General features: G+C 39.7%; 1 protein-coding gene across 5 annotated transcripts; it reads left to right on the plus strand.

The window, feature by feature from the left end:
- The first annotated feature begins 5,261 nt into the window (after positions 1–5,261).
- Positions 5,262–19,054, plus strand: sh3bp2 (SH3-domain binding protein 2). Of its 5 annotated transcripts, none has more exons than XM_010877307.4 (13): positions 5,262–5,333; positions 12,291–12,430; positions 12,827–12,929; positions 14,081–14,198; positions 14,329–14,396; positions 14,628–14,713; positions 15,451–15,525; positions 15,725–16,358; positions 16,537–16,657; positions 16,943–16,998; positions 17,339–17,414; positions 17,548–17,607; positions 17,721–19,054. In XM_010877307.4, the coding sequence occupies exons 2-13, from the start codon at positions 12,295–12,297 to the stop codon at positions 17,856–17,858; spliced, it is 1,671 nt and encodes a 556-aa protein (XP_010875609.1). In that variant the 5' UTR covers positions 5,262–5,333; positions 12,291–12,294; the 3' UTR covers positions 17,859–19,054. The 5 variants fall into 5 exon arrangements, with proteins under 5 accessions (XP_010875609.1, XP_010875608.1, XP_010875610.1 ...); XM_010877306.4 differs by lacking the exon at positions 5,262–5,333 and adding an exon at positions 8,772–9,019 and having other exon boundaries at positions 17,721–19,053; XM_010877308.5 differs by lacking the exon at positions 5,262–5,333 and adding an exon at positions 9,610–10,310.
- Positions 19,055–22,981: the final 3,927 nt, after the last annotated feature.

Here is a 22,981-nt window from a genome sequence, read left to right on the forward strand (position 1 = left end):
ACTTTTAAACCATGCTCTCTTGTAACTTTTATGCCACGCTATCTCTAACTTTTATACCAAGGTCTTTGTTACATTTATACCATGGTCTCTGTAACTTTTATACCATGGTCTCTGTAACTTTTATACCATGGTCTTTGTTACTTTTATACCATGGTCTTTGTAACTTTTATACCATGGTCTTTGTTACTTTTATACCATGGTCTCTGTAACATTTATACCATGGTCTTTGTTACTTTTATACCATGGTCTCTGTAACATTTATACCATGGTCTCTGTTACATTTATACCACACTATGTTACTTTTATACCATGCCATCTCTAACTTTTAAATCATGCTCTCTTGTAACTTTTATGCCACGCTATCTCTAACTTTTATACCAAGGTCTTTGTAACTTTTATACCATGGTCTCTGTAACTTTTATACCATGGTCTTTGTTACTTTTATACCATGGTCTTTGTAACTTTTATACCAAGGTCTTTGTAACTTTTATACCATGGTCTCTGTAACTTTTATACCATGGTCTTTGTTATTTTTATACCATGGTCTTTGTTACTTTTATACCATGATCTCTGTAACATTCATACCATGATCTCTGTAACATTTATACCACACTATGTTACTTTTGTACCATGGTCTCTAACTTTTGTACCATGCTGTCTGTAACTTTTATACCACAGTGTCTGTAGCTTTTAGACCCTGCTGTCATTACGTTGAAGATGGTGCTGTGTCAGCTTAAGCTCTGTAAGATGTAACAAAGTGTCCATAACAGTGCGTCTTCTTTCATATGTGTAATTATAGGCTCTGCTCTGAGATGCGGGGGAATATCGAAATAGACTCAGAGTTGCCATGTGAACATGTGGGGGTTTTACTGTTAGGAAGCATCACATCCCCACATTTGACCACAAAAAAACTTTAGTACTGTGTAGTACTAAAGAATAAACTTAACTGTCTTTTATTTCTTATTTTGAGATACATATAGGTCATAACAGAATGATGCAATCATAAAACAAAACATGGCAATAAAGAAAAAAATGAACTGACCCTGTTCAAAAGTCTGCATACGCTTACTTCTTAATACTGTGTATTACCTCCTTAGCATCAATGACAGTGTGCAGTCTTTTGTAATAGTTGTCTATGAGGCCCTGAATTCTTCCAGGTGGTATAGCTGCCCATTCATCTTGGCAAAAAGACTCCAGGTCATGCAAAGTCTTTGGTCGTCTTGCATTAACAGCACGTTTGAGATCTCCCCAGAGTGGCTCGATTATATTAAGGTCAGGAGAATGTGATGGCCACTCCAGAACCTTCAGCTTTTCCTGCTGTAACCACTGGAGGGTCAACTTGGCCTTGTGCTTAGAGTCACTGTCGTGCTGGAAAGTCCAAGAGCATCCCATGTGCAGCATTCACCTTTAATTGTCATTTTAACCTGTATGTGTCACCTTGTGTTACTGAAACAAGGCCAAACATTTAAGGGTATGTAAACTTTTGATCAGAGCAATTTGGTTGATTTCTGTTATCAATATTATTTAATATATTAAAATGAATTGCATACTATATTAATATATATTATATTATTATTATAGTTATACTGTAATGGATGGTATTCTGTTCACTATAGGCCTTGTTGACCCCTCTCCAAACACAGCACTTGTGGTTGTGACCATAAAGCTCTATTTTGGTCTTGTCACTCCAGATTACAGTGTACCAGAAACTGTGAGGCGTGTCAAGTTGTGGTCGGCCATATTGTAACCAGGCTTTTTTGTGGCATTGGTGCAATAAAGGCTTCTTTCTGGCAACTCAACCATGTAGCTCATTTTTGTTCAAGTATCGTCGTATTGTGCTACTTGAAACAACCACACTGTCTTTTTCAAGAGCAGCCTGTATTTCTCCTGAGGTTACCTGAGGGTTTTTCTTTGTATCCCGAATAATTCTTCTGGCAGTTTTGGCTGAAATCTTTCTTGGTCTACCTGACCGTGGCTTGGTTTCAAGAGATCCCCAAATAAGTGATTGAACAATACTAACTGGCATTTTCAAGGCTTTGGATATCTTTTTATATCCTTTTCCATCTTTATAAAGTTCCATTACCATGTTACACAGGTCTTTTGACAGTTTTTCTTTTCTGCTCTCCATGGCTCAGTATCAAGCCTGCTCAGTGCATCCATGTGAGAGCTAACAAACTCATTGACTATTTATACACAGACATGAATCGCAATTTAAAAAGCCAAAGGTATGGGAAATTCTAATTGCCATATTCACCTGTGTGTATCACCTTGTGTGTCTGTAACAAGGCCAAACATTCAAGGGTATGTAAACTTTTGATCAGGGCCATTTGGGTGATTTTTGTTATCATTATGATTAAAAAGGAGCCAAACAACTATGTGATAATAAATGGCTTCATACGATCAGGGTATGCAAGGGTATGCAAACTTATGAGCACAACTATGTACCACTGAAATTGTCCAGATTGAAAAAGCACTGTGATAAGCATCAGAAGTGCCTGGATGTGCTTTGAGGAAGAATGTCTCGAACTTAGACTGTCCTGATTCTGATGTGGAGTTGTTGCGATGAGGCAGAACCATAATCCCAAGTTAAAACATCACAAAATTGGGAGTGTATGCGTCAAAATAGAAACAGAAAGACAGCTACTGCAGGGTCTGAATGTGTTGCAATGAACATTGACAGAAAGACAGCAGCTGCTTTAAATAATTTCCAACAAAATCACTTAGGGAGTTATTCGTAATTAATATGGTTTACATCATTAGCAATGCCTAAGAGACCTAAATCACCCATATAAGAACTACAACTTAAAACTTGAATCTGATCTTTGAAAGGGCAATGCGCCAGCGTATGTGCATGCATTTTCATTCACAAACTTAGCTCAGAGTCTGACCTTATGTGCAGAATGTACAAAGGAAATGTAAAGGGTGGGTGTCTGTGTCCCGTCTGTGCTCCTGGTGGAAATGTTTCTTTGTACGACATCCCCCTCCCACCAGAATGACCTTCTTTTAGTCAAATTCAGTCTAAAAATAGATCATAATTTACCAGCAAAACACAGAGAGGGTGTCATAACAACAAATGTGAGGATGTGGTGAAACTTATGTGTGGGAAGATGTCTGCAAATGCAAAATGCTTAACATCTTCAGGACGGGCAGTCAAAACAAATTAATGTTCTGGGAATAACAACATTACTCAATGTGACTTATGGTGCATCATCTTAAAATAGCTACATAAAACAACCAAACAGCCCAGAAAATATAAATATTCAATGAAGTACCTACTAGTAAAGTCAGTGCGAAAAGGAAGAGAAAAAACAAATATACATAGCATTGGTGTCATAGTGCTGGGAGACTCATAAGCGCCAAATGTCCAAACAAATAAAAAATGCTGCAGATTTAACAAAGCCCTCTCCAATTGTGCCTCCATGAGGCCAACTTAAACCATAGTTAATCAGTTTGCTAGATTCACAACCATGAGCATGTGTGCCAAAAATACCAAATGTTACCAATTTGATGATATTTACGTACACAGCCCTGGTCTGTCTTGCAGGTGCAGACCGTGCTTTGCAATGATTGATTCATACATTTGCATTATGGATCAAAGAAAATATAATTACATTTATTCACATACATTTATCATTGAGAAAAAATAAAATAAACAGTGGAGCCTATCCTTTCTTGGTGATAAAAAAGCAGCCTAAAACCTCAGACTGATGTCATCTCCCACTGACACAAACTAGAGCAAAGGTCAGATACAAAGTGAATACTTTATGTATTCAGTGCTGTAAATGACAGCAGAGTACCAGACATTGCTGTTCCTATTTAATTAGAGTTTACATTTCATAAGCTCTTGTGCAAGACATATATTTTAGACTATTTCCAACTTCTCCATTTTTATACAATACTATCTCACACAATACAGTATGAAGAGCGATCCAAGTTATTTCTCTTTATACATATAAAGTACAAATACATCTTGAGAAGTACTTTGAAGTGTATACATAATTTTCCACTTGTTCTTTCTAAATTGTTTTGCATTCGCATTTTGCTATCCAACTCTCCCATTCAATGTGCTTTGGTGGGCGTGGATAATTGAGTAGTGTAGTGTGGTATGAGAGGGTTGGTAAAAAACCACCAGAAGTCAGTTTGTCTGTCAGCCTGTAAGTGGTCAGAGAAACACAAACTATACTAGAAAGCCCTGTCGTCTGCTGTGAGAGAGAACTCATCTTACACAAACTGGAAGTTGCCCATCTGACAAGGTAGTCCAAGTACTTCCTCTCTGGTCTTTATGGTGACATGATGCACAGTTATCTCCCTGCTAGCACTCTGCCTGTTCTGTTCTAACAGGAATCACCATGGTGAGTCTTATTGTTTCACTTTCACAAGCTCTTTCCTAGCCCTGTCTCAGAGGAGTCTTATATGCAACATGGGGGAAACAGAACGTGTGCTACTGCCCACCATTCGGCATGGAAAACTGACTGGGTCTTGCTTTTATTTTGTTGTTCAGGTTGCATTTAGTTTTGATCTTCTCTAATGCATGGTAACGTGTAGTATACAATTCCATAAAGCAGGTCCAAGAAGCATTTAATGATTCAGATATATTTCATACTTATTTTTACTTCACTGTTTTTGTGAAGTTTAGTTAATCATGCTAAATAAACCTGGACTGGCCTAACAGCATTTTACTTTATCAGAAAATCATGAATAATACCCGCATACTAAGTGTCATTGGATCTTCAGCGACCACTAAAAGACCAAACATCACTTAGCATCCAGTTGGAAACAGGCCAGTTTACTGACCTGTAGCTGGAAAGTCCCTTGGGCAATGCGTCTTGGCTGGCATTGCCCACAGTGGGGTGGGGGAGCATCGTCCTGGTTTCATTGCACTCTAGCGACTCCCTGCGTTGGCTCAGACGCCTGCAAACAGAATGGCTCAAGGGGCATGCCTTGGAGGAAACCTTTCTGGTTTGGACTTGTTGCCATGACACAGGGCTGTAGATACAGTTGAATATGACAAAATTGGGGAACTGTTTTATTAAATCTAACAAAATATACAGCATTTATTTGCCATTTTAAGAAGGAGAAGTTGATGATGTGTGATTATCCCTCTAAAGGTACGTGCAGCTTGGACGAGGCACCATCCAGTTAATGACATAATGACATGGGCGAGACAAGTTTTTCTGAGTATTTTGGCAAGTGTACACACTAATCTTTAGTCATACATGAGAGGTTGTCACTTCACTTTTGGCACTGAATATGTGCAGGAAGTGGCCTTTTGTTTCTTTGCAAACCACTGGGGCTTTGAAAATACACCAGCCTTGTTCAGCAGGTCTCAATGGGTAAGCACCACATTAACATCTAACATAATTCAGCTGGGGCAATTGTTAATATTCTGTTTAATGCATAGATCATTGGAACAATGTTTTCCCTATTGCATCGCCTTTAACATCAGTAAATTGTTTTAGTTTCTGTTATTGTTTCATTGGAAAGTCACGGATGACTCACAGAGCTGATAGAAACAACCTCCGGTGCTACGAACTATATCTTTCATTAGGCCATTTGACTTGGTCTTCCATAGGAAGTTGATGAAAGGACAATGAGAATGTGATAAATATCTTAACAATGGTAAACAATCGCTTGATTGTGTTTTACTGTATAACCATATACCATAATACATTGTAGCCGTGTAATAGTATTTTATTCACTTAAATGCGGTGTAATAACCCTTTTATACCATATGGAGAAAGAAAGGTTCTAACCTTGTGTCCATGGCAACAACTTTGGTTTAGCCTCAGATAGGTGAAAGATGTGCTTTCATTGAAATGCATTCATTGTTGAGCTGCGTTAAATGGCTTGAAATAAAATTGTTTCAAGTAATCATGTGTTCTTCCTACAACCAAGAAATAAATGAAAAGCCTCTTATTACAAGCTACAAAGACAAATGCGCTGAAATGCCATTCAAATACCCTACATTAACGCATCCATGAGGATTGCTTGTGCTATTGCATGAAAAAAGTGTAAAATGTTAACATGCCATTGACATGCCAAAATAATTTGCATCTTTGTTATTTATTATTTCAGAGATCTCTAAACTAAAAATGCCTTTTGTCAATTAGTTGAAGGCAAGACAGAAGTAATGTTGATTTTTAATAACATCAATCCTACCATTCCCTTATTGTGCAATTCAAAGCCTTGGACCAGCTATTTACCATCATTAGGTTTTGTCTTTACTCCCCAATTTAATGTTATCTCCCAGTGGACTTGGGCTGTCCATGTCTAGACATGTGTCCTCTGCAGCACATCCTATGCCATTCTGCTTCTCATCATGCTGTTCGTTCAACCAGGAAGTTTAGACCTCAGTTGCTGGAGGGAATTGCATCATCCAGTCTTCTAACCATAAATACCTCATGAAGTTGCAGATTGACAAGGCATAGCTAAAGCGGGGCAGCGCTGACCAATATCAATCAATCAATATTTATAAAGCCCTTGTAGGAATGTATTGCTGGATCATGTCAACTAGGTAATTAGGAGTAAGTCCATGTATTGCTTTATAGGTTAACAATAAAACCTTAATATCAGCCGTAGCCCTAACAGGTTTTTGCAATGTTCCAAAGATGGAAAATAGCAGCTTGAGATATATTTTATCATATTTTCATTATAGAAGAGGTCAGGGTTGAGGATAACGCTGAGGTTTCTTTCAGATAAATATGATTTAAACCGGGCTAGAATGTGTCCACGTAACCCAATATGGGTTTCCAATCACTCTAAGAGAAGAGAGTGATCAATAGTGTCAAAGGCAGCTTTAAGATCAAGAAGCAACAGAATGGATGCAGAGCCTTTGTCTGAGGCCATTAGAAGGTCATTCTACCTTTACAAGTACAGTCCCCGCGCTAAGATGAGGTCTGAAACTGGACTGGAGCATTTCTTAAATGTTATTTGTCTTCAGGAAGGCATTCAGTTGTCGGGAAACAAATTTTTCTAACACAAGGTTCGATATTGGCCTATATAATATATCTGGATCCAGATGAGATTTTTTTAGAAGAGGCTTTATTTCCACTATTTTTCGTGAGTTTGGTACAAATCCGGAGGAAAGGGAGCAATTAATTATGTTCAACATTGGCTGACCTAGCACAGGAAGTAGCTCCTTAAGGAATTTAGTTGGAATCTAGTTGACAATTTGTGGGTTTAGAACTCATTACTAATTTAGTGAATGTGTCGAGCGATACAAGTTCAAAGAATTCAAGTGTCCCCATTGACACCTGGTCAGAGAAGTTTTGGGCATTCTCAGGATAACTGAGATTATAACTTTTTTCATCAAAAAGGTTTGTGTATTCATTACTGCTGAAGTGAAGACCCACTTCACTTGTTGAGCGTTTCTTTTTTGCTAACTTTGCAACCATATCAAATAGAAATGTGTTTGTTCACCTCAATCAGGATGGAGAAATAACCTGATCAAGCAGATGCGAGTGTATTTCGGTATTGTAGTGTACTGTCTATCCAGGCTAGTCTGAATACTTCCAACTTGGTGGAGCACCTGTTTGAGTGCTCAAGTATTGTCTGTGTACCAGGGAGCAAGTTTCTTGTTACAAATGCCTTTTGTTTTTAGTGGGGCAACCATATCTAAAGTATTTCACAGTGTTGAGCAGAGGCATCGCTAGGATCACAATACATATGGGGCTTAGCCCACCCACCTGCCGCCCCCCCGAGACAGAAAGTACAGGGTGTTTGATGTACACGCTAGCGGCCTACAATGTCATAATGCACAGTCGGATTATAGATGAATAGATCAGGGGATATTTTTGTATTATAATTCTTTTGGGTCAATTTGAGATCCGGGGCTATAGCCTTGGATGCCCAGGCCTAACGACGCCACTGGTGTTGAGTTTAGATCCTTGATTAAGTTCCAGGATTATGGGGAATGATTATTAGATCTGCAATATCTATTTCACATGACAGGACTAAATCTAAGGTGTGATTGTGGCAGTGTGTTGGACCTGAGACATGTTGGACAAAAGCCCATTGAGTCAATTATGGCTTCAAAGGCGTTTTGAAGAGGGTCGTTGAACTTTTCCATATGAATATTGAAATCGGAAAAAATGTGAATACTATCTGCCATGACTACAAGGTTAGACAAGAATTCTGGGAACTCATTGAGAAACATTGTGTATGACCCAGGGGGTCATAAGCCAGTGACTCATTTAAAGTAACCTCAACTTGTGTCATGGTCAGCATGGAGGGTACAGCAGACATTTGCTTTCATTTCATTGAGATGACATGTATAAGGTTTACCCTTTGTGGTTGTTGCTGAGGAAAACAATGTGTCTTGCATCATTAATGACACAAATCAATCTTCCTTATTTAATCATGTAATTACTGAGTAATTACCATTTCATCACATTATTTCTGTGTGGTAACCATATTATAACACTATTACTATTACAGTTTCTACACATTATTACCCATGGCTGATGTTCTGTATTGCTCTCTAATGTATGTGTTGTGGATACCTCCGATGTCATATAGGACATGGTGTCCTGCCTGTGGGTTATGGAGGAATTCTCAGGAGATTCTGACGGTGTGATCGCTTTCATTATTCCGTGGTGGAAAGTCCCTCCAACACCCAGCAAACTGTGAGCCTGTTGGGTGAGGGGTTGAATGCACGAAGGTGTCATCCAATTAGCCGCTCTGCTTCGGAGAGCAGGAAGTTGCTTCTCATGCAAGTCGGCCAATGCGGAGCGTAGGCTGCGATGCGAGGCCCTCCGGAAATGACAGGCCAACAGTTTCTCTAACCACAGACGGACGGCCCCTGCAGGCTCTATCAGGAGTATCTATCTACCAATCTATCTGTACATTTACCTGTCGGTACAGTAGCACCCTGTCTGTCCCGGCTTGCCGTTCTCCCGACCTGTCAAGGATAACATGGTGGCAGGGACGGCCCATCCATGGCTGTGTCAGTGAGGAAAAAGAAGTCGTTTGTCCTCGTTGCCAAGCCCAGTCTGAAAATGTGTTGGGAACGTGAAATCATGTAAGTCTGCGCCGTGAGACTTTCCTGTGTTACCGGCTCAGTTTAAAGATATTGGGAGGATGCAGAGAAAGCAAAAGGCTTGAAGTCAGGTTGATCAGTGATTGCAGGCGTCGATGAGAAATAACAATGTCTTGGTAATGAGAAACCAACATGCCTATATGTCACCAAAAGTGTTTCGTCGGGGAGCTGTTGGACAAACGTGATTTACTATTTTCGCAACTGTTCAAAACTGGTCAGTCTGCAAATGTTATTTCCATTGTTTTAAATTTATTCTTAGATAATCAAAATTAAAATGAGTTTAGTTACTCTGTCTGAACCTATTGGAAGAGTTTATTTCACTTTGTTGTTTGTAAACAATGGATTTATTATCAAACCCTGTAAAGCCTCATATGGTTGATAATATAATTCTCATATGATGGATGGTCAGTCCTTGTCTATAGCTATGTCTATAAATTCGAATAGATCAATTTTTCTACTCCCATTCTTTGGCTGTTTACACTGGTATAAAAAAGTATGACAATTTATTCACACACTATAACCTGTTGCTCTGCATAAGAATGTGTGCAAAATGGCTTATATTTATAAATGTGGCAGTTTTTTTATTGTTTGATCTGCATATTGTGCCTTTATGTCAAAGGAAAGATGTCAGTCCAAATGAATGAATATCACATTCTCACAAGCATTCCAACTGTGGAACACCACTTTCATTACAACACCTCAGATTGTGACTCTGATTGTGATTGGAATGTTCAGGAAGTAAAAGGGATCCACTTAAGCTATTAGTCTTGAAGCTGTAATGAGAGGAGTTTGTGTTTGTATTTTCATGTTGCTAGTATTTGTTATTCTGGACACACACAGCCTCCCTCTCTTTCCGTGCATTGTGAAACTGTGAGTCTCTAATCAGAGTGGCAGCTTCCTGTGGAGCTATGCTCATATTTGGAGACAGGAAGTGATGCAGGGGAAAGCCAAACTCCACAAAAGAGCAGAATGATGATATTGCTACCACAAATAGGCCTTCCATGACTGAAGGCGTAAAGAAATGCAAGTAGTGTTATATACTAGCTTGACCAGGGGAACAGAAACCCCCCGAAAAGCAGTTTTTTTCTACTTTTATTTCAGTAATCACGTTTCCTTTTATAGTCTGGCTTACTCCCCTTCCTCTGTGAAGTAGACACGTTTAGCTAGTGTTGTACACCTGTGAGACCATGCTCAACGTTCTTTAACCAACTATGGCGGAGCCATCTGTTATTAGTTTTTGTCACCAACAGCTGGGCAGACACCTGCAGAACTGGTAATGTAACTACGAAAGTTCACTTTAGCAATGATGTGACTGAGATGTTTGAATGTAAAAGGCTGTGGTAGACTATTTGGTTCGCTTTCCAAAGTGTGTCATTCAGAGGATGTGTTTTCGCCACACCTCTGTAATAGTTTGTCTTCAAGCGTGTGAACCAGAACGGTGGGGTCAGTACTGTGATGTCTGTGTAAAGTCCCTCAAACCCTCTCATGAAACAGCATTGTGCATCAACGAGTATCATGGCTACATCGTCTCTCTGATGATGCATTTTTTTCAACAATTGATTAACTACCAGGATTCAGGCTTGACAATGCTGACCCATTAAACAAAGTTCTGTGGTCGTCCATTGTAAGTAAAATTGCACAAAAACAATTCAACCACAAATATCCAACACCCAAAATACTGCTGCCACAGGGTGCAGTCATGTTCCTGGACGGAATTTGTCTGTAGGTCCCAGCAGGCATCCTTTGTAAACAGCGGTTGTACAACAGCCTCCCAGTGGAAACAACACTGACATCAAAAGGGGCCAGCAGGTCAGATAAATGCTGCTGTTGTCCTTTCAAGTTGCCTTGAAGTGGAGGCCAGAAACAAATCAAAAACAACCAAGCCAACCCACTGTGCCAACTCACGCAAATTTGCTTGCCTTGTCACAGGCCAATTTAGATGCTGAAGATAGGAAGCATAAACACATTTCAACTTGAAGGCGTTTGCAGTAATGCCTTCCACTTCTCATGCCCGGCGTAATCCTCAAATCAGGCTAAATTACATTCTTTCATTCTTACTGAAGCTCTCTGCCGGGCAGTTGTATCATGTGGACCACTAAATTGTCTGACTGACTCCATGGGGGGGGGGGGGGGGGGGGGGGGGGGGCCTGCAGATGAATCACGCCTCATTATCATCTTCCTCAAACATTCAGACCCTACGCCCCTCCACCGCCCCTAGACGCTCAACTGTGGCCCCTCTCCCTTCCTTTGGTGCTTCACAGTCATTTATAGAATGAATCAGATAGGCTATATTTTCCCCAAGTTAGCTTATTGCTCCTTGCTTCATTAGGCTGGTTTGTCTGTGCTCCCTCCCAGAAGGCAGGGAGCCATCGTCAGTGCAAGGACTGGCAAGCAGGCCAACAGGGAGGCAGGCAGGCAGGAAGCCGACAGCACAGGGCGTAATCAACAGCTCCAAAAGGGCATGAGGCACATTCCAGGGGAAATGTCCAGTTTCCTGTGAGATTGTCCACTTTAGGGTTAAAGTTTCAGACCACAGGTTGTATTGGGTCTGTTTCAGGGCTGTGGAGATTCAGAATAGTGCGAGTGTGTTTGTTCGTCTCTCTGAGTCTGCACCTCAGTCTGAATTAGAAGTTAGCAGAGGGAGTGTGGTTTGTTTATGGATCTCCTCCCTGCGTTGGCCTCCACAGCCAGCAAGCTCAGGAAGAGCTCAGCAGTTCAGACCCTCAGGAGACGTATGAGCAGGAGGTAAGCCACTGCTGGGACATGTCAGCTAGGTATTATGAATGGGTTAGGACCGGGTGGCAGCCTTGCTGGTTGGGCAGTTTGTTCACATGTTTGTTTCTCTAATTGATGTGGTGTTATTGTTCATTGAACTCAACGCAAAAGCTTTGAAGTGGAACATCTTGCGAGTTTGTGGCAGAAATGCATTTTCTCCGTCCAGCTATGTAGGTCAGAGCTGTGATTGGGTGTTGTTTCAATCCTCTGTCATTGAATTGATATTGTCTGAATCCTTGTCTCAAAGTGTCCTTTGGTCATGGCTGGTAATGTTTTTGCTGTAGTCAGATTTTGAGTAAACTGTAACTGTAAAATGCTTGAGCTTACTGAGAGTGACTGCTACCCACTGATTAATTTAGCGTTGTATCGCTACAATGTCAAGATTAACCTATAGTATATGGACCATAAGTTCAGCCCTTTGCCAGCTCTGAGATAAGTGATGTTTGATGTGCTATTGCTCTCTTCCTGTCCCTCTCAGAAACATGAATTCATCCGAGATCTCCTGGCCCATCCCCATGAGGGCCATTGGGGCTCAGAACCTGCTCACCATGCCAGGGGGGGTGGGCCACTCTGGGTACCTGCACAAGAAAGGAGGAAGCCAATTCAGCCTTATGAAGTGTGAGTGGCTTGACAATATAAGATTACATAGACACACATATACAGCTCTGGAAAAAATTAAGAGACCACTGCACCTTTTTCTTTCCTTTCCAAAAGAGTTGGAAAGTAAAGTTTTGAGTGAGGAACAGTTTGCAGTGGTCTCTTAATTTTAACGGAAAGGAAAGAAAAAGGAAAAAGGTGCAGTGGTCTCAATTTATTCCAGAGTTGTACATACCTATCGTGATTTTTTCATGCTAACTATACCACAGGATTCCGACTCAGGTCTGAGGGGAATGGCACTGCATGCATTCATTCTATCATAAAAAAATAAAAAATCAGCCTTTTGTGTCATTTATGTGTAAGACCTGCGTTATGTGTGACCTTTCCCTGTTGTTTTCTTATTCTGCTCTCCTACAGGGCCTCTCCGCTACATAATCATTCACAAAGGATGTATGTACTATTTTAAGAGCAGTACCAGTCCCACGCCTCAAGGTGCCTTTTCTCTCAATGGTTACAACAGGTCAGTGTCCAGTATGTATTCTGTCCTCTCTAGACAATATGCAGTTGTCAGTTATGTTATATTATCAATTGCAATCAATGGTTGTAATGACAAATCTGATTAGTTGAAAAAGGCTGCTGGCATTGAAAACTATTTCTCAACAAGTCGTCTGCCACTTCCTCTAAAATAATGTATCAAGATTTTGCTTAAAAATCTCAAATGTATGCACCCATGAACTTTAACTGGCACCAAATAAGAGAAGTAAGCTAGCTATGTCACAAGTCGGTGGAGACGGAACTGTTCAGCTGTGCCTTTTCCTTGTAGAAAAGTAAAAGTGGCTGTTGAAAACAGAGCTTCTCCCTTTCCGCCTTCCCTTAAAGCGCATGCGGCAGCTCCATGGTGGCGCCTGTAACTGTGTAATTGCACATCTGAAGGCTACTGGGCTGCTCTGGCACGTAGAAATATGGTCAGTCCAGCCAGTCCATCCTGCCACACCGACAAACAATAGGACACAGAGAAGACAGCGTGCCATGTTGTTACAGCAATAATGTGATCAACATTGGAGTTAATTAATTAACCAACGACTCAGCTGCCAGAGGGGCTTTACCCTGCAAATAAATTAATTTGATAACCGAGGAGGAGGCTTACTGCTCTGTACTTTCCCCTGCCACTGTGCCTTGTACATACATGTGTAATTATTTGGTGTTCATGTATCTGTTTTCACTTAGTACATTTAAAATATTTTTGGGGATCATTTTTTTAACATTTTTTAAAATACAGACATATGTGTATTTTCCTTACTTTAATGTAACATACTTCCAAATACTAGGTGGAATATATAGTCAGGAAATAGAGTCCCCTCAAAAAGTATTTCACCCCTTTCTGACTTTCTTGATTTTCACTCAGAAACAATATTTTTAGTTCTCAATTCAGGTTCTGTCACATTTCAGTTTGGTTTAGACCTGAAACATGTACAATAATCATGTGTCATTCATGTTCCATTTATTTATTATAGGTTTTGGATGATCTGGGAGATATGAAATACATTTTTAACTAAGGCAAATACAGAAAATCACAAAGGGGAAAAGTACATTTTCAAAGCAAGATATCATATGGATAATAAAATATATATTTCACATGTATTTTCTTTCCCCAATGGGTCTTATTGACAGGGTGATGAGGGCAGCGGAAGAGACAACATCCAGTAATGTGTTTCCTTTCAAAATTGTCCACTTCAGTAAGAAGCACCGGACATGGTACTTCTCTGCAGCCAGTGAGGATGAGAGAAGGGTGAGGGGGAGATATGTACAAAACATTTCACATCTCACATTTCCACAACAGCAGCATATAGACAATATATTAATAATATATTAATAATATATAAACAATGTAATACTGATCATTTATTGTTTACTAACAGAAATGGATGCGAAATCTGCGCAAAGAAATTGATCATTATAATGACAGAAGGGATTTACATGTTCCAAGGTAAGAAAAACATAAACGTTTTTATCCAGATCATCTAATCTGAGGTCACTTCCTCTTTCTGATAAATGGCCATTCGCTGAAGGCTCTGATTTTCAGTCTGCACGTTCTATCTCCTAGATTATCTCGTACAGTATAAGCTCTGTCTAACCAAAAGCATGAATGCATAATCACTTAGTCAATTCAATGGTCCTTGTTTTCTTTGTAGCCAATAACATATCTCTGTTGCCATAGTGACTCGGATTCAGATGCAGAAAGCTTCTATGGATCTATCGAACGCACCTTGGATTTAACCCATGCTACAGACGAACCAGAAGGCAGTAAGAGACCAATCCATTCTGAAGCAATACAGTGGATGTCAAATGTCTATTGTTTCTTGAAAATTCAGCTTTTGTTGATTTAAAGGCTTAACCAAACAATATTTCAGTAAAAACAAATGGATAATTTCTTGAGGATGTTTGTACATGATTTGGGTTGTGATTGGTTGAACCTAAAGACATTTCAAATCCCTATTATAAAGGGTGTACACAATTATGCAACCAAGGCCTTTTTTTGATTTAATTTGTTTTAATTCTTCAGAGAAAGCATACAATATTTTTGTTGATTTAAAGGCTTAACCAAACAATATTTCAGTAAAAACAAATGGACAATTTCTCTGAAAAATAAGAAAAATTTATAAGCTTGTGTGTCAGACTGACCATGGTCCGCTGTTGTATAAACTAACACAATGTAAACAAGTGCTTGAATTATGGGAGTTAGTCTGTTTGGATAGATCTCTGTCATATCTCTATCTACCAAGCACACTTGGATTTTGTCATTTATCCTAAATTTTTTGCAGAGGATGTTTGTACATGATTTGGGTTGTGATTGGTTGAATCTAAAGACATTTCAAATCCCTATTATAAAGGGTGTACACAGTTATGCAACCAAGGCCTTTTTTTGATTTAATTTGTTTTGATTCTTCAGAGAAAGCATACAATATTTTTCTATGTATGTCTTTGTTTCCCGAGACGTCATTAGGTCTGTAAAATAACAACTATGGCGCCTTCTTGTTTAGATTACATGTCAGATGACGACGATGTAGATGATGAAGAGGACTATGTAAGACCAGACAGCCCATCACCTTCTACAGGTACTGTGCACTGAATACCTTTGCGCTTTGGGCTGTATTTGGTGGGAATTGTGAGACAGGTTTGTCATTGCAGTGGGGTTGTTGTTCAGTTTGGCAGTGCATTTTATATGCTGCATACAAGTGAAACCAAAGTCTCTCAACTCTAAATAAATGTGTCAGTGATTTAGGATTTTTTTCCTCTGTTTTGTCACTATTGAAGGAAGACCCACCGTTCCACCACCATCCTACCCACCTCCTCCAGTCCCGTCAGGCTTCAGACAATGTGTCCCCCCTCCAGTCCCTGCTCCCAACAGGAACCACTCTGTCGCCAATCTAAAAAAAACACCTCCGCCCCTACCTCCACCCAAGCAGGGTGAGGTTGTCCAAAACCATCATAGACACATGGACATCCCAAATAAGCCGCCCCCCCCTCCTCCTTCCAATCACAAGGCCTCTAAGAAACTGCCCCTCCCCACACCACCCGTGGCCAACCTGAAGAAGCAGGTCATGTTGGGGAAGTCGTCCATCTCCACTTCACCTGAGGGAAACCACCGAGACTGTAGGCCTTCCTTCCCAGTGGTCCCCCAATCTCCCGCCACCCTACACATCTGTAGTGACCTGGAGAGGAAGATGGTACTGGACACCAGCCGCAGCCCACCTGTTTGCCGTAGCAACAAACTCAGTAACAACCCAAGCGTGCCCAACCACTGCCTCAGTCCCAGACCAGCACCAGAGCTGCCATCACAGGTCTTGCCAGCACTGAACCACAACAAGCCTGGAATGCACAAGCCCCCCGTGGTCCTCAAACCTCCCTGCCCTATAGCAAAGCCGAAACCCCCCCGACGCCCCTCACAGTGAGAATCTTTCTTTTCTCGCCACATACACAAGGTTCCATAAATGAGAGAATACACCATAGAAAGTATTCACTGTTGGCTCTTTACAGTGTAATTGTATCTCAAGACGTCATTATATAATCAGGAGCACACAAATAACTGTCATCAGCATACTTCTAAAACACCAATTTATTTTCAGAAGATCGTCTCCAGATGGACAAAGCTTCCGATCCTCAGTGGACGAGGTGCCTGCTGCTTTAAGAAAGAAAAATAATCTATGCAAGGACGCCGATGTGGATTCTGATGATGACTATGAGAATGTAAGCAGCCACATATTTGCCATTGGCTATAAGTCTGGCACAGGCTATAAGAAAAACACTTCTGTTGTGTTGTGTTTACTATGTTGTTGTTTACACAGTGGTACATGCGTAGGACCTTATTTTAAACTCTGTAATCTCATTGCACAATCCTATTTAGCGTACTAAATATTATTAATGTATTATAGATTATAAGTGTATTATAGATTATTCTGGACTGCTGATACATTTCATTACCAGCTTATTTATCTGTCCTTATTTCCTTTGGGCACCTGTTTCTAATCTTAGGTGCAATTACCAGATTCTGTATTTGTGGACACAACCGAAACAAGCAGTGTTGAGAAGTAAGAAACACTTAATTCTTTCTGTATAGTTCATTTCTGTCTATGGACTTCAGCGCTGACTAGTGTTCAAATAGGGAAATTATTACTGTTTTATCTTGTCATTGTGCTTTTCGACCAATGGAGAAGCACAATGACAAGATAAACATCATGGCTGGACTGGAGTCAAGGCTATTAACCACATTAAAACCATGTTTGATTGCTTTCATACTATTGCTTTGACTCAGTTCAAGCCACTGAGTCAACTCTTGAGTCTGAGTCAACGCTAGAGTCTTACTCAAGTCTGAGTCTTAAGTCAAGCCTGAGTCTAACAGATAAATTAGTAATGTGCTTTAATTGACAGGTTATTCAAGGAAAGCTCCAGAAACCCACAAGATGGCCTCTACTGCTTCAGAAATTCAGGAACAAAGACATCAAAGGTACATAATACCAACACATTCTGTGATGCATAAACACACCCTAATGCAATGTTTGTAATACACTGATTTAGTGAATGTAATTTTTTTTTATAAATGTATAAAGTGAATGTACATTTTGTTGTCATTGAATCAGGTCCTGGTGGTTTGGGATGTGAGTCTGGGCAAGGCGAGAAACTACAGGCTCTTTGAGGAGGTCAGAACCAGCTTTCTTTAAATTGTCTGAGAAAATCAATGTTGGAGGATACTTTGGTGGATTCCAGTACCACATCAGTCATGTTTGATGTCCATGTTGTTTTGTTTGTTCAGGATTCTTGTGTTTTCCTGGAGTCAGAGATGACCTTTCCCTCCTTGGCAGCTCTAGTGGAGTACTACTATAGCCACCCTCTACCCAATCATGGCTCTCTGTGTCTGCAGCAACCGTATGGTTACATCATTCCCAGGTGACTGCATCATGACCCTCATTCCAGCCCTGTCTGAGGTCATTCATATGGAGTCTCTCCTCTTTGGCACCTTCTGCAACTGTAACGAAGGACATTAGAAACGCACCAACATCATCCTCTGTAGAGCAAATTCCAACTTTAAAGGTGAGCCCAAGTAATTTTTGGAGCAATTCTGATGAGCATCGTGGCAGGAGTACTAGCCCCAAACAGCGTTTGGTCTGAGGTGCAACATGTCGTTGTGAGGATGAGATGTTTTGGTCTTCCTGTGTGCACTCAGTTCTAATACAGGAGAAGGACGACTACAGGTCTAGTACTACAGGTTGTGGGTTAATCTATGTCATCATTATGCATAATTAATTCAGAGTAAATGAATTAGTAAATTACTTATTTATTATATAAATCAATGTGATTAATATTTTTTATTAGAGAAAAGTCATATTTCAAAATGCTTTCATTATGATTACAGTGACAGTAGGTTACTATGACCATGTAATCACACTGTCCAAACAATATATTGCACTGTACAGATTTTTTTATTTGGGAAATGTAAATTGTATGTATTGTAAATATGATTTTGTAAAGATGTAAATATATATTATTTCAAACTATATTGAGAATGTTTTATATGTTTTACTGAACACCACTGTTCGTCCAATTCATCAGCTAAGCTACTTAAGGTTGCAGATGACACCACACAGAAAGTAGAACAGAAAACCTCCCAGTCTAGGGAGGTTCAGGCAATATCTTGGCCAACCCCTTCCACATTGTTCCAAAAATGTTGACAGGTCAAGGGCAAGCAGGACCAAAACATTGTGCTACCTCAACAATGTATTACTCTTTGTTATGACCATGAGTAACCAGCTATAAATATTGTATCAAAAGTCCAAATTAGACAACTCAGGTTTAAACAGTCTGAATATACCAATGTTGGTTTGGAGTTGTTTTTCTTGTTTTTTTCCTTGGGAGTAGATGACTGAGCAGACATTATCCATTTGTAAACCATCTATACTAGCATAACTTCAACTCTGAATATAATTGTGAGACAAATATATCAGGCTGCCAATCAATGATAAGCCAGCCTCAAGGGGGAATATTAGTCTGCAAAAATTCTCTGGCCATCACAGGCCTGCTTATAAAGCTCTGGAAAAAATGAGGAGACCACTGCACCAAAAAGAAGTACAGTGTGATGAAGAAAGAAGATAAAAAGTTAAAAAGAAAAGTTTTGAGTGAGGAACACAAAATTAAGAGACCACTGCAAATTGAATGCTTCTGTTCCTCACTCAAAACTTTTCTTTTCAACTTTTTATCTTCTTTCTTCATCACACTGTACTTCTTTTTGTGCATACCTAAGTAACTATACTGTGCATGTAAAAAGTCTACACACCCCTGTTAAAATGTCAGGTTTTTGCAATGTAAAAGAATGAGACAAAGATAAATCATGTCAGAACCTTTTCCACTTTTAATGTGACCTATAATGTGAGCAATTCAATTGAAAAACAAACTAAAACCTTCCAGAGGGAAAAATTAAAAATAAAAACCTTGCAATAACCTGGTTGCATAATTTTGCACACCCTCCTATAACTGGGGATGTGGCTGTGTTCAGAATTAACCAATCACATCCAAACTCATGTTAAATAGAAGTCATTACACACCTGCCATCATTTAAAGTGACTCAGGATTTTCCTGACATTTTCTTAGTTGCATCACAGAGCAAAAGCCATGGTCCGCAGAGAGCTTCCAAAGCATCAGAGGAATCTCATTGTTGATAGTAAGCAGTCAGGAGAAGGGTACAAAATAATATCCAAAGCATTAGATATACCATGGAACACAGTGAAGACAGTCATCAATTGGAGAACAAATGGCACAACAGAGATATTACCAAGAACTGCACATTGATGAAAAGACGAGAAGAAAAATAGTCAGAGAGGCTTCCAAGAGGTCTACAGCAACATTAAAGGAACTGCAGGAATTTCTGGCAAGTGCTGGCTGTTTGCAACATGTGACAACAATCTTCTGTATTCTTCATATGAATGGGCTATGGGGTAGGGTGGCAAGACAGAGAAAAACATCCAAGCCCGGCTGATGTTTGCAAAAACAAACACCATACCCACAGTGAAGAATGGTGGTGGCAGCATCATGCTTTGGGGCTGGTTTTTTTTCAGCTGGAACCAAGGCCTTAGTCAGGGTGGAGGTAATTATATACAGTTCCAAATACCAGGCAATTTTGGCACAAAACCTTCAGGTGTCCATTAGAAAGCTGAAGATGAAGAGGAAGTTCACCTTTCAGCAGAACAACAACCCAAAGAACACATCCAAAACCACAAAAGCATGGCTTCACCAGAAGAAGATTAATGTTTTGGAATGGCCCAGACAGAGCCCAGACCTGAATCCAATTAAACATCTGTGGGGTGATCTGAAGAGGGCTGTGCACAGGAGATGCCCTCACAATCAGACAATCGGTCTTAGGTTGTCCTGATTTCAAATGTGACATCTTACCCATCTACGGCTAACCAGCCCTCTTCACTAACCACATTCCCAGCCCTGTATAAGGGACTGTGGGAGGAGGTACCATCTGCACAGTTAAACATGTTGAACAAGCTAATAGAAAACACCATGCATCATATATACACACACACACATATATGGGTGGTTGACGTAACATGGCCTTTTTGTGGTTCCAAGCGTCAAACACAAATAAATAGAATTTAAATGAGTCAAAAAACGTTTTATATTGTTCAGAACATGCTGCTTTATGTAAACATGCTGAACATTCATGCGATTCATTTGCACTTATCCAAAAATGTTCAACCAAACATGAAAAAGCTCATATGGTGTGACTGTCCCAAGCATGTTTCATAAAGTTTAAACTTGAATAAAAAATGAAATGGAATAAGAAATGGATATAAATTGGTGTGACATATTGTGATATTTAAACGGGCAATTGTTTGTAGACCCTTGTGGAGGAGGGGTCCTTGTTCAACAAGGAAGTACTGAAAACACCTCACCAGGACATGCAAGGGTTACAGTGTGAGTTGTCTCTTGTCATGCCCTCTCAGTGTCTTTCATTGTGACACTTTTTACATAAAAATGCCAAAGATAAATTACTTTTTTGTAGTTATTACTTTTAAAGTGAGTATGCTGCTAGGATGCTAGCGCCTAACCACAAGGCCCAATCTTGCATTGACAAATAGTATTTTGGTGTGATTCATCCTATAGTGCAACACTAGATCATGTGGTGTGACATTCAGAATTGTGACCAAAAAAAGCCTTTGTTAGTGATAAATCATAAACATGTCAATTTAACACATGTAGCATAGTATCAACAAGTGATACAAGCATTTTGTTTGATTTATAACAGGTGTGCTGTCTTTAAAGTTAAGTGAATGGGTTAAATAAGTTATTCGTTGGAAAAGTAAAAAAGTGAGCTTAAAAAGTTAAAATATCAAATTCATTAAGTTACATTTCAGAAGTTCATGCTGTGTGCTGCCCTCTACTGGTCAGAGTTAATAATTCAGGGAAGCACTCTCTTCGGTAGAACTCTGACAGGCAAGAAAGTCAGTGCTGGGTTAATGTTGCTGAATTTATTTCTGATACGCTTCTGCCTTGGAGTCTATGTGCCTGTAAGTAATGTGTAAATAATTTCCAATCACTTGCATTGGTAAGGAATGTCATGTTAGAAACGTTTTTATGTTTGGTAAAACATGTGCTCTGTTAGCTAGCAGTACAACTGTAGCTAGCTCTGCTTTATTTGTTTGTGACTTGTAGGTGAACTGTGTTTTCATACAGTAGGCTACATTGCTTGTTTTACACTTTGAGAGGAATTATGTAGTTACAGTTATATGTATGCATATGTTCATGTTTTGTGTACTGATTTATTCTTATTCTGTAATGTTTCAGTTTTACAAAACAAAACAACAAGAGGAAACATCTTCAGTAAAATATAAGAAAAGCCAAGCCTTGTGTGTTTATTGGAGGACTTTTGAATGTTCACTGGCTGTCTAGCTTTGCACAAGAGATCGCATTGCCAGGGCAGCACAACAGGGTTTGTCGGAATTAATCTAAAATATATTGAAAGATTTAGAACAGATTACTGACTTTGCGTGATGATTAAGAAAAGTTAAATAAAATGTGATTTTTATTTAATTTTAATTAAAAACAAAATATCCTTGTGAAACTAAACGTTACAAAGTTGCTTTTGTGTTGATAGCTTTCATTGTTCAGTCTTTAGAGTGTGCTGCTAAAAATAAATTGGAAAATAATAATAAGAGAGTAATATAAACATGTGCTGTAACTTTGACAAGCACACATAATGAAGGCAATTGTGAATGTGATTCTACTTGTGACTCTAACAGCAGCTGGCAGATTCCATGGGTGGAGCAGTTGTGTCCCACACAGTGGAATTAGAAACAATGAACACAGTTGTCAGAGAATGAGGATGTTAAGTCACACGAAGTAAGGATCTAAAGTCCACATAATTGCAAGAAGGCTTGGAGTATTTAGTTTAAATCGGTTACAACAAACCCCTGAAACTCATTGAGAATGCTGTGGTGCGTCTGGGGTTAAACCTTGCCAAGATATTCCATGTCACCCCGTTTCTTTGCACCCTACACTGGCTTATGGAAAAACAAGAGGAGCTTCTCCCCACCTTTGGGCAATGCTCAAAACCTACATCCCTACCCAGGCTCTCTGTTCAGCCATCTCTGAGTTTGTGAATGTCTCAACCCAGTTCCCAATCCACGCAGTCAAAACTCTTCACTTTCCTGGCACTTGAATGGTGGAACCAGCTTCCCTTGGAGGCTAGGACAGCTGAGTCTTTACCTTTCTTCAAAACATCTGAAAAATCATCTTTTCAAAGAGAACTTAAAATAGTTCCACTTGTATGGTCCTCTGTCCAGCACTGACCTTTGCCAATAATTAATTCATTGATTAAAATGCACTACTAAACTGGTGGTTGTATCACCTAGCTCTTTTAAAATGTAATGTGTTTACTATAAGTTGCTCTGGATAAGAGCCTCTGCTAAATTATTAAAATTAAAATCTAAAATGTAAATGATTCTCATTGTAACTGTGTCTCCTCTGTGTATCATTCCCCTGCCCTGAGGGAAACAGAATCGCACACTGGACAAT

This window comes from Esox lucius, chromosome 14, assembly GCF_011004845.1.
Source record: "Esox lucius isolate fEsoLuc1 chromosome 14, fEsoLuc1.pri, whole genome shotgun sequence".
Lineage (NCBI taxonomy): Eukaryota > Metazoa > Chordata > Actinopteri > Esociformes > Esocidae > Esox > Esox lucius.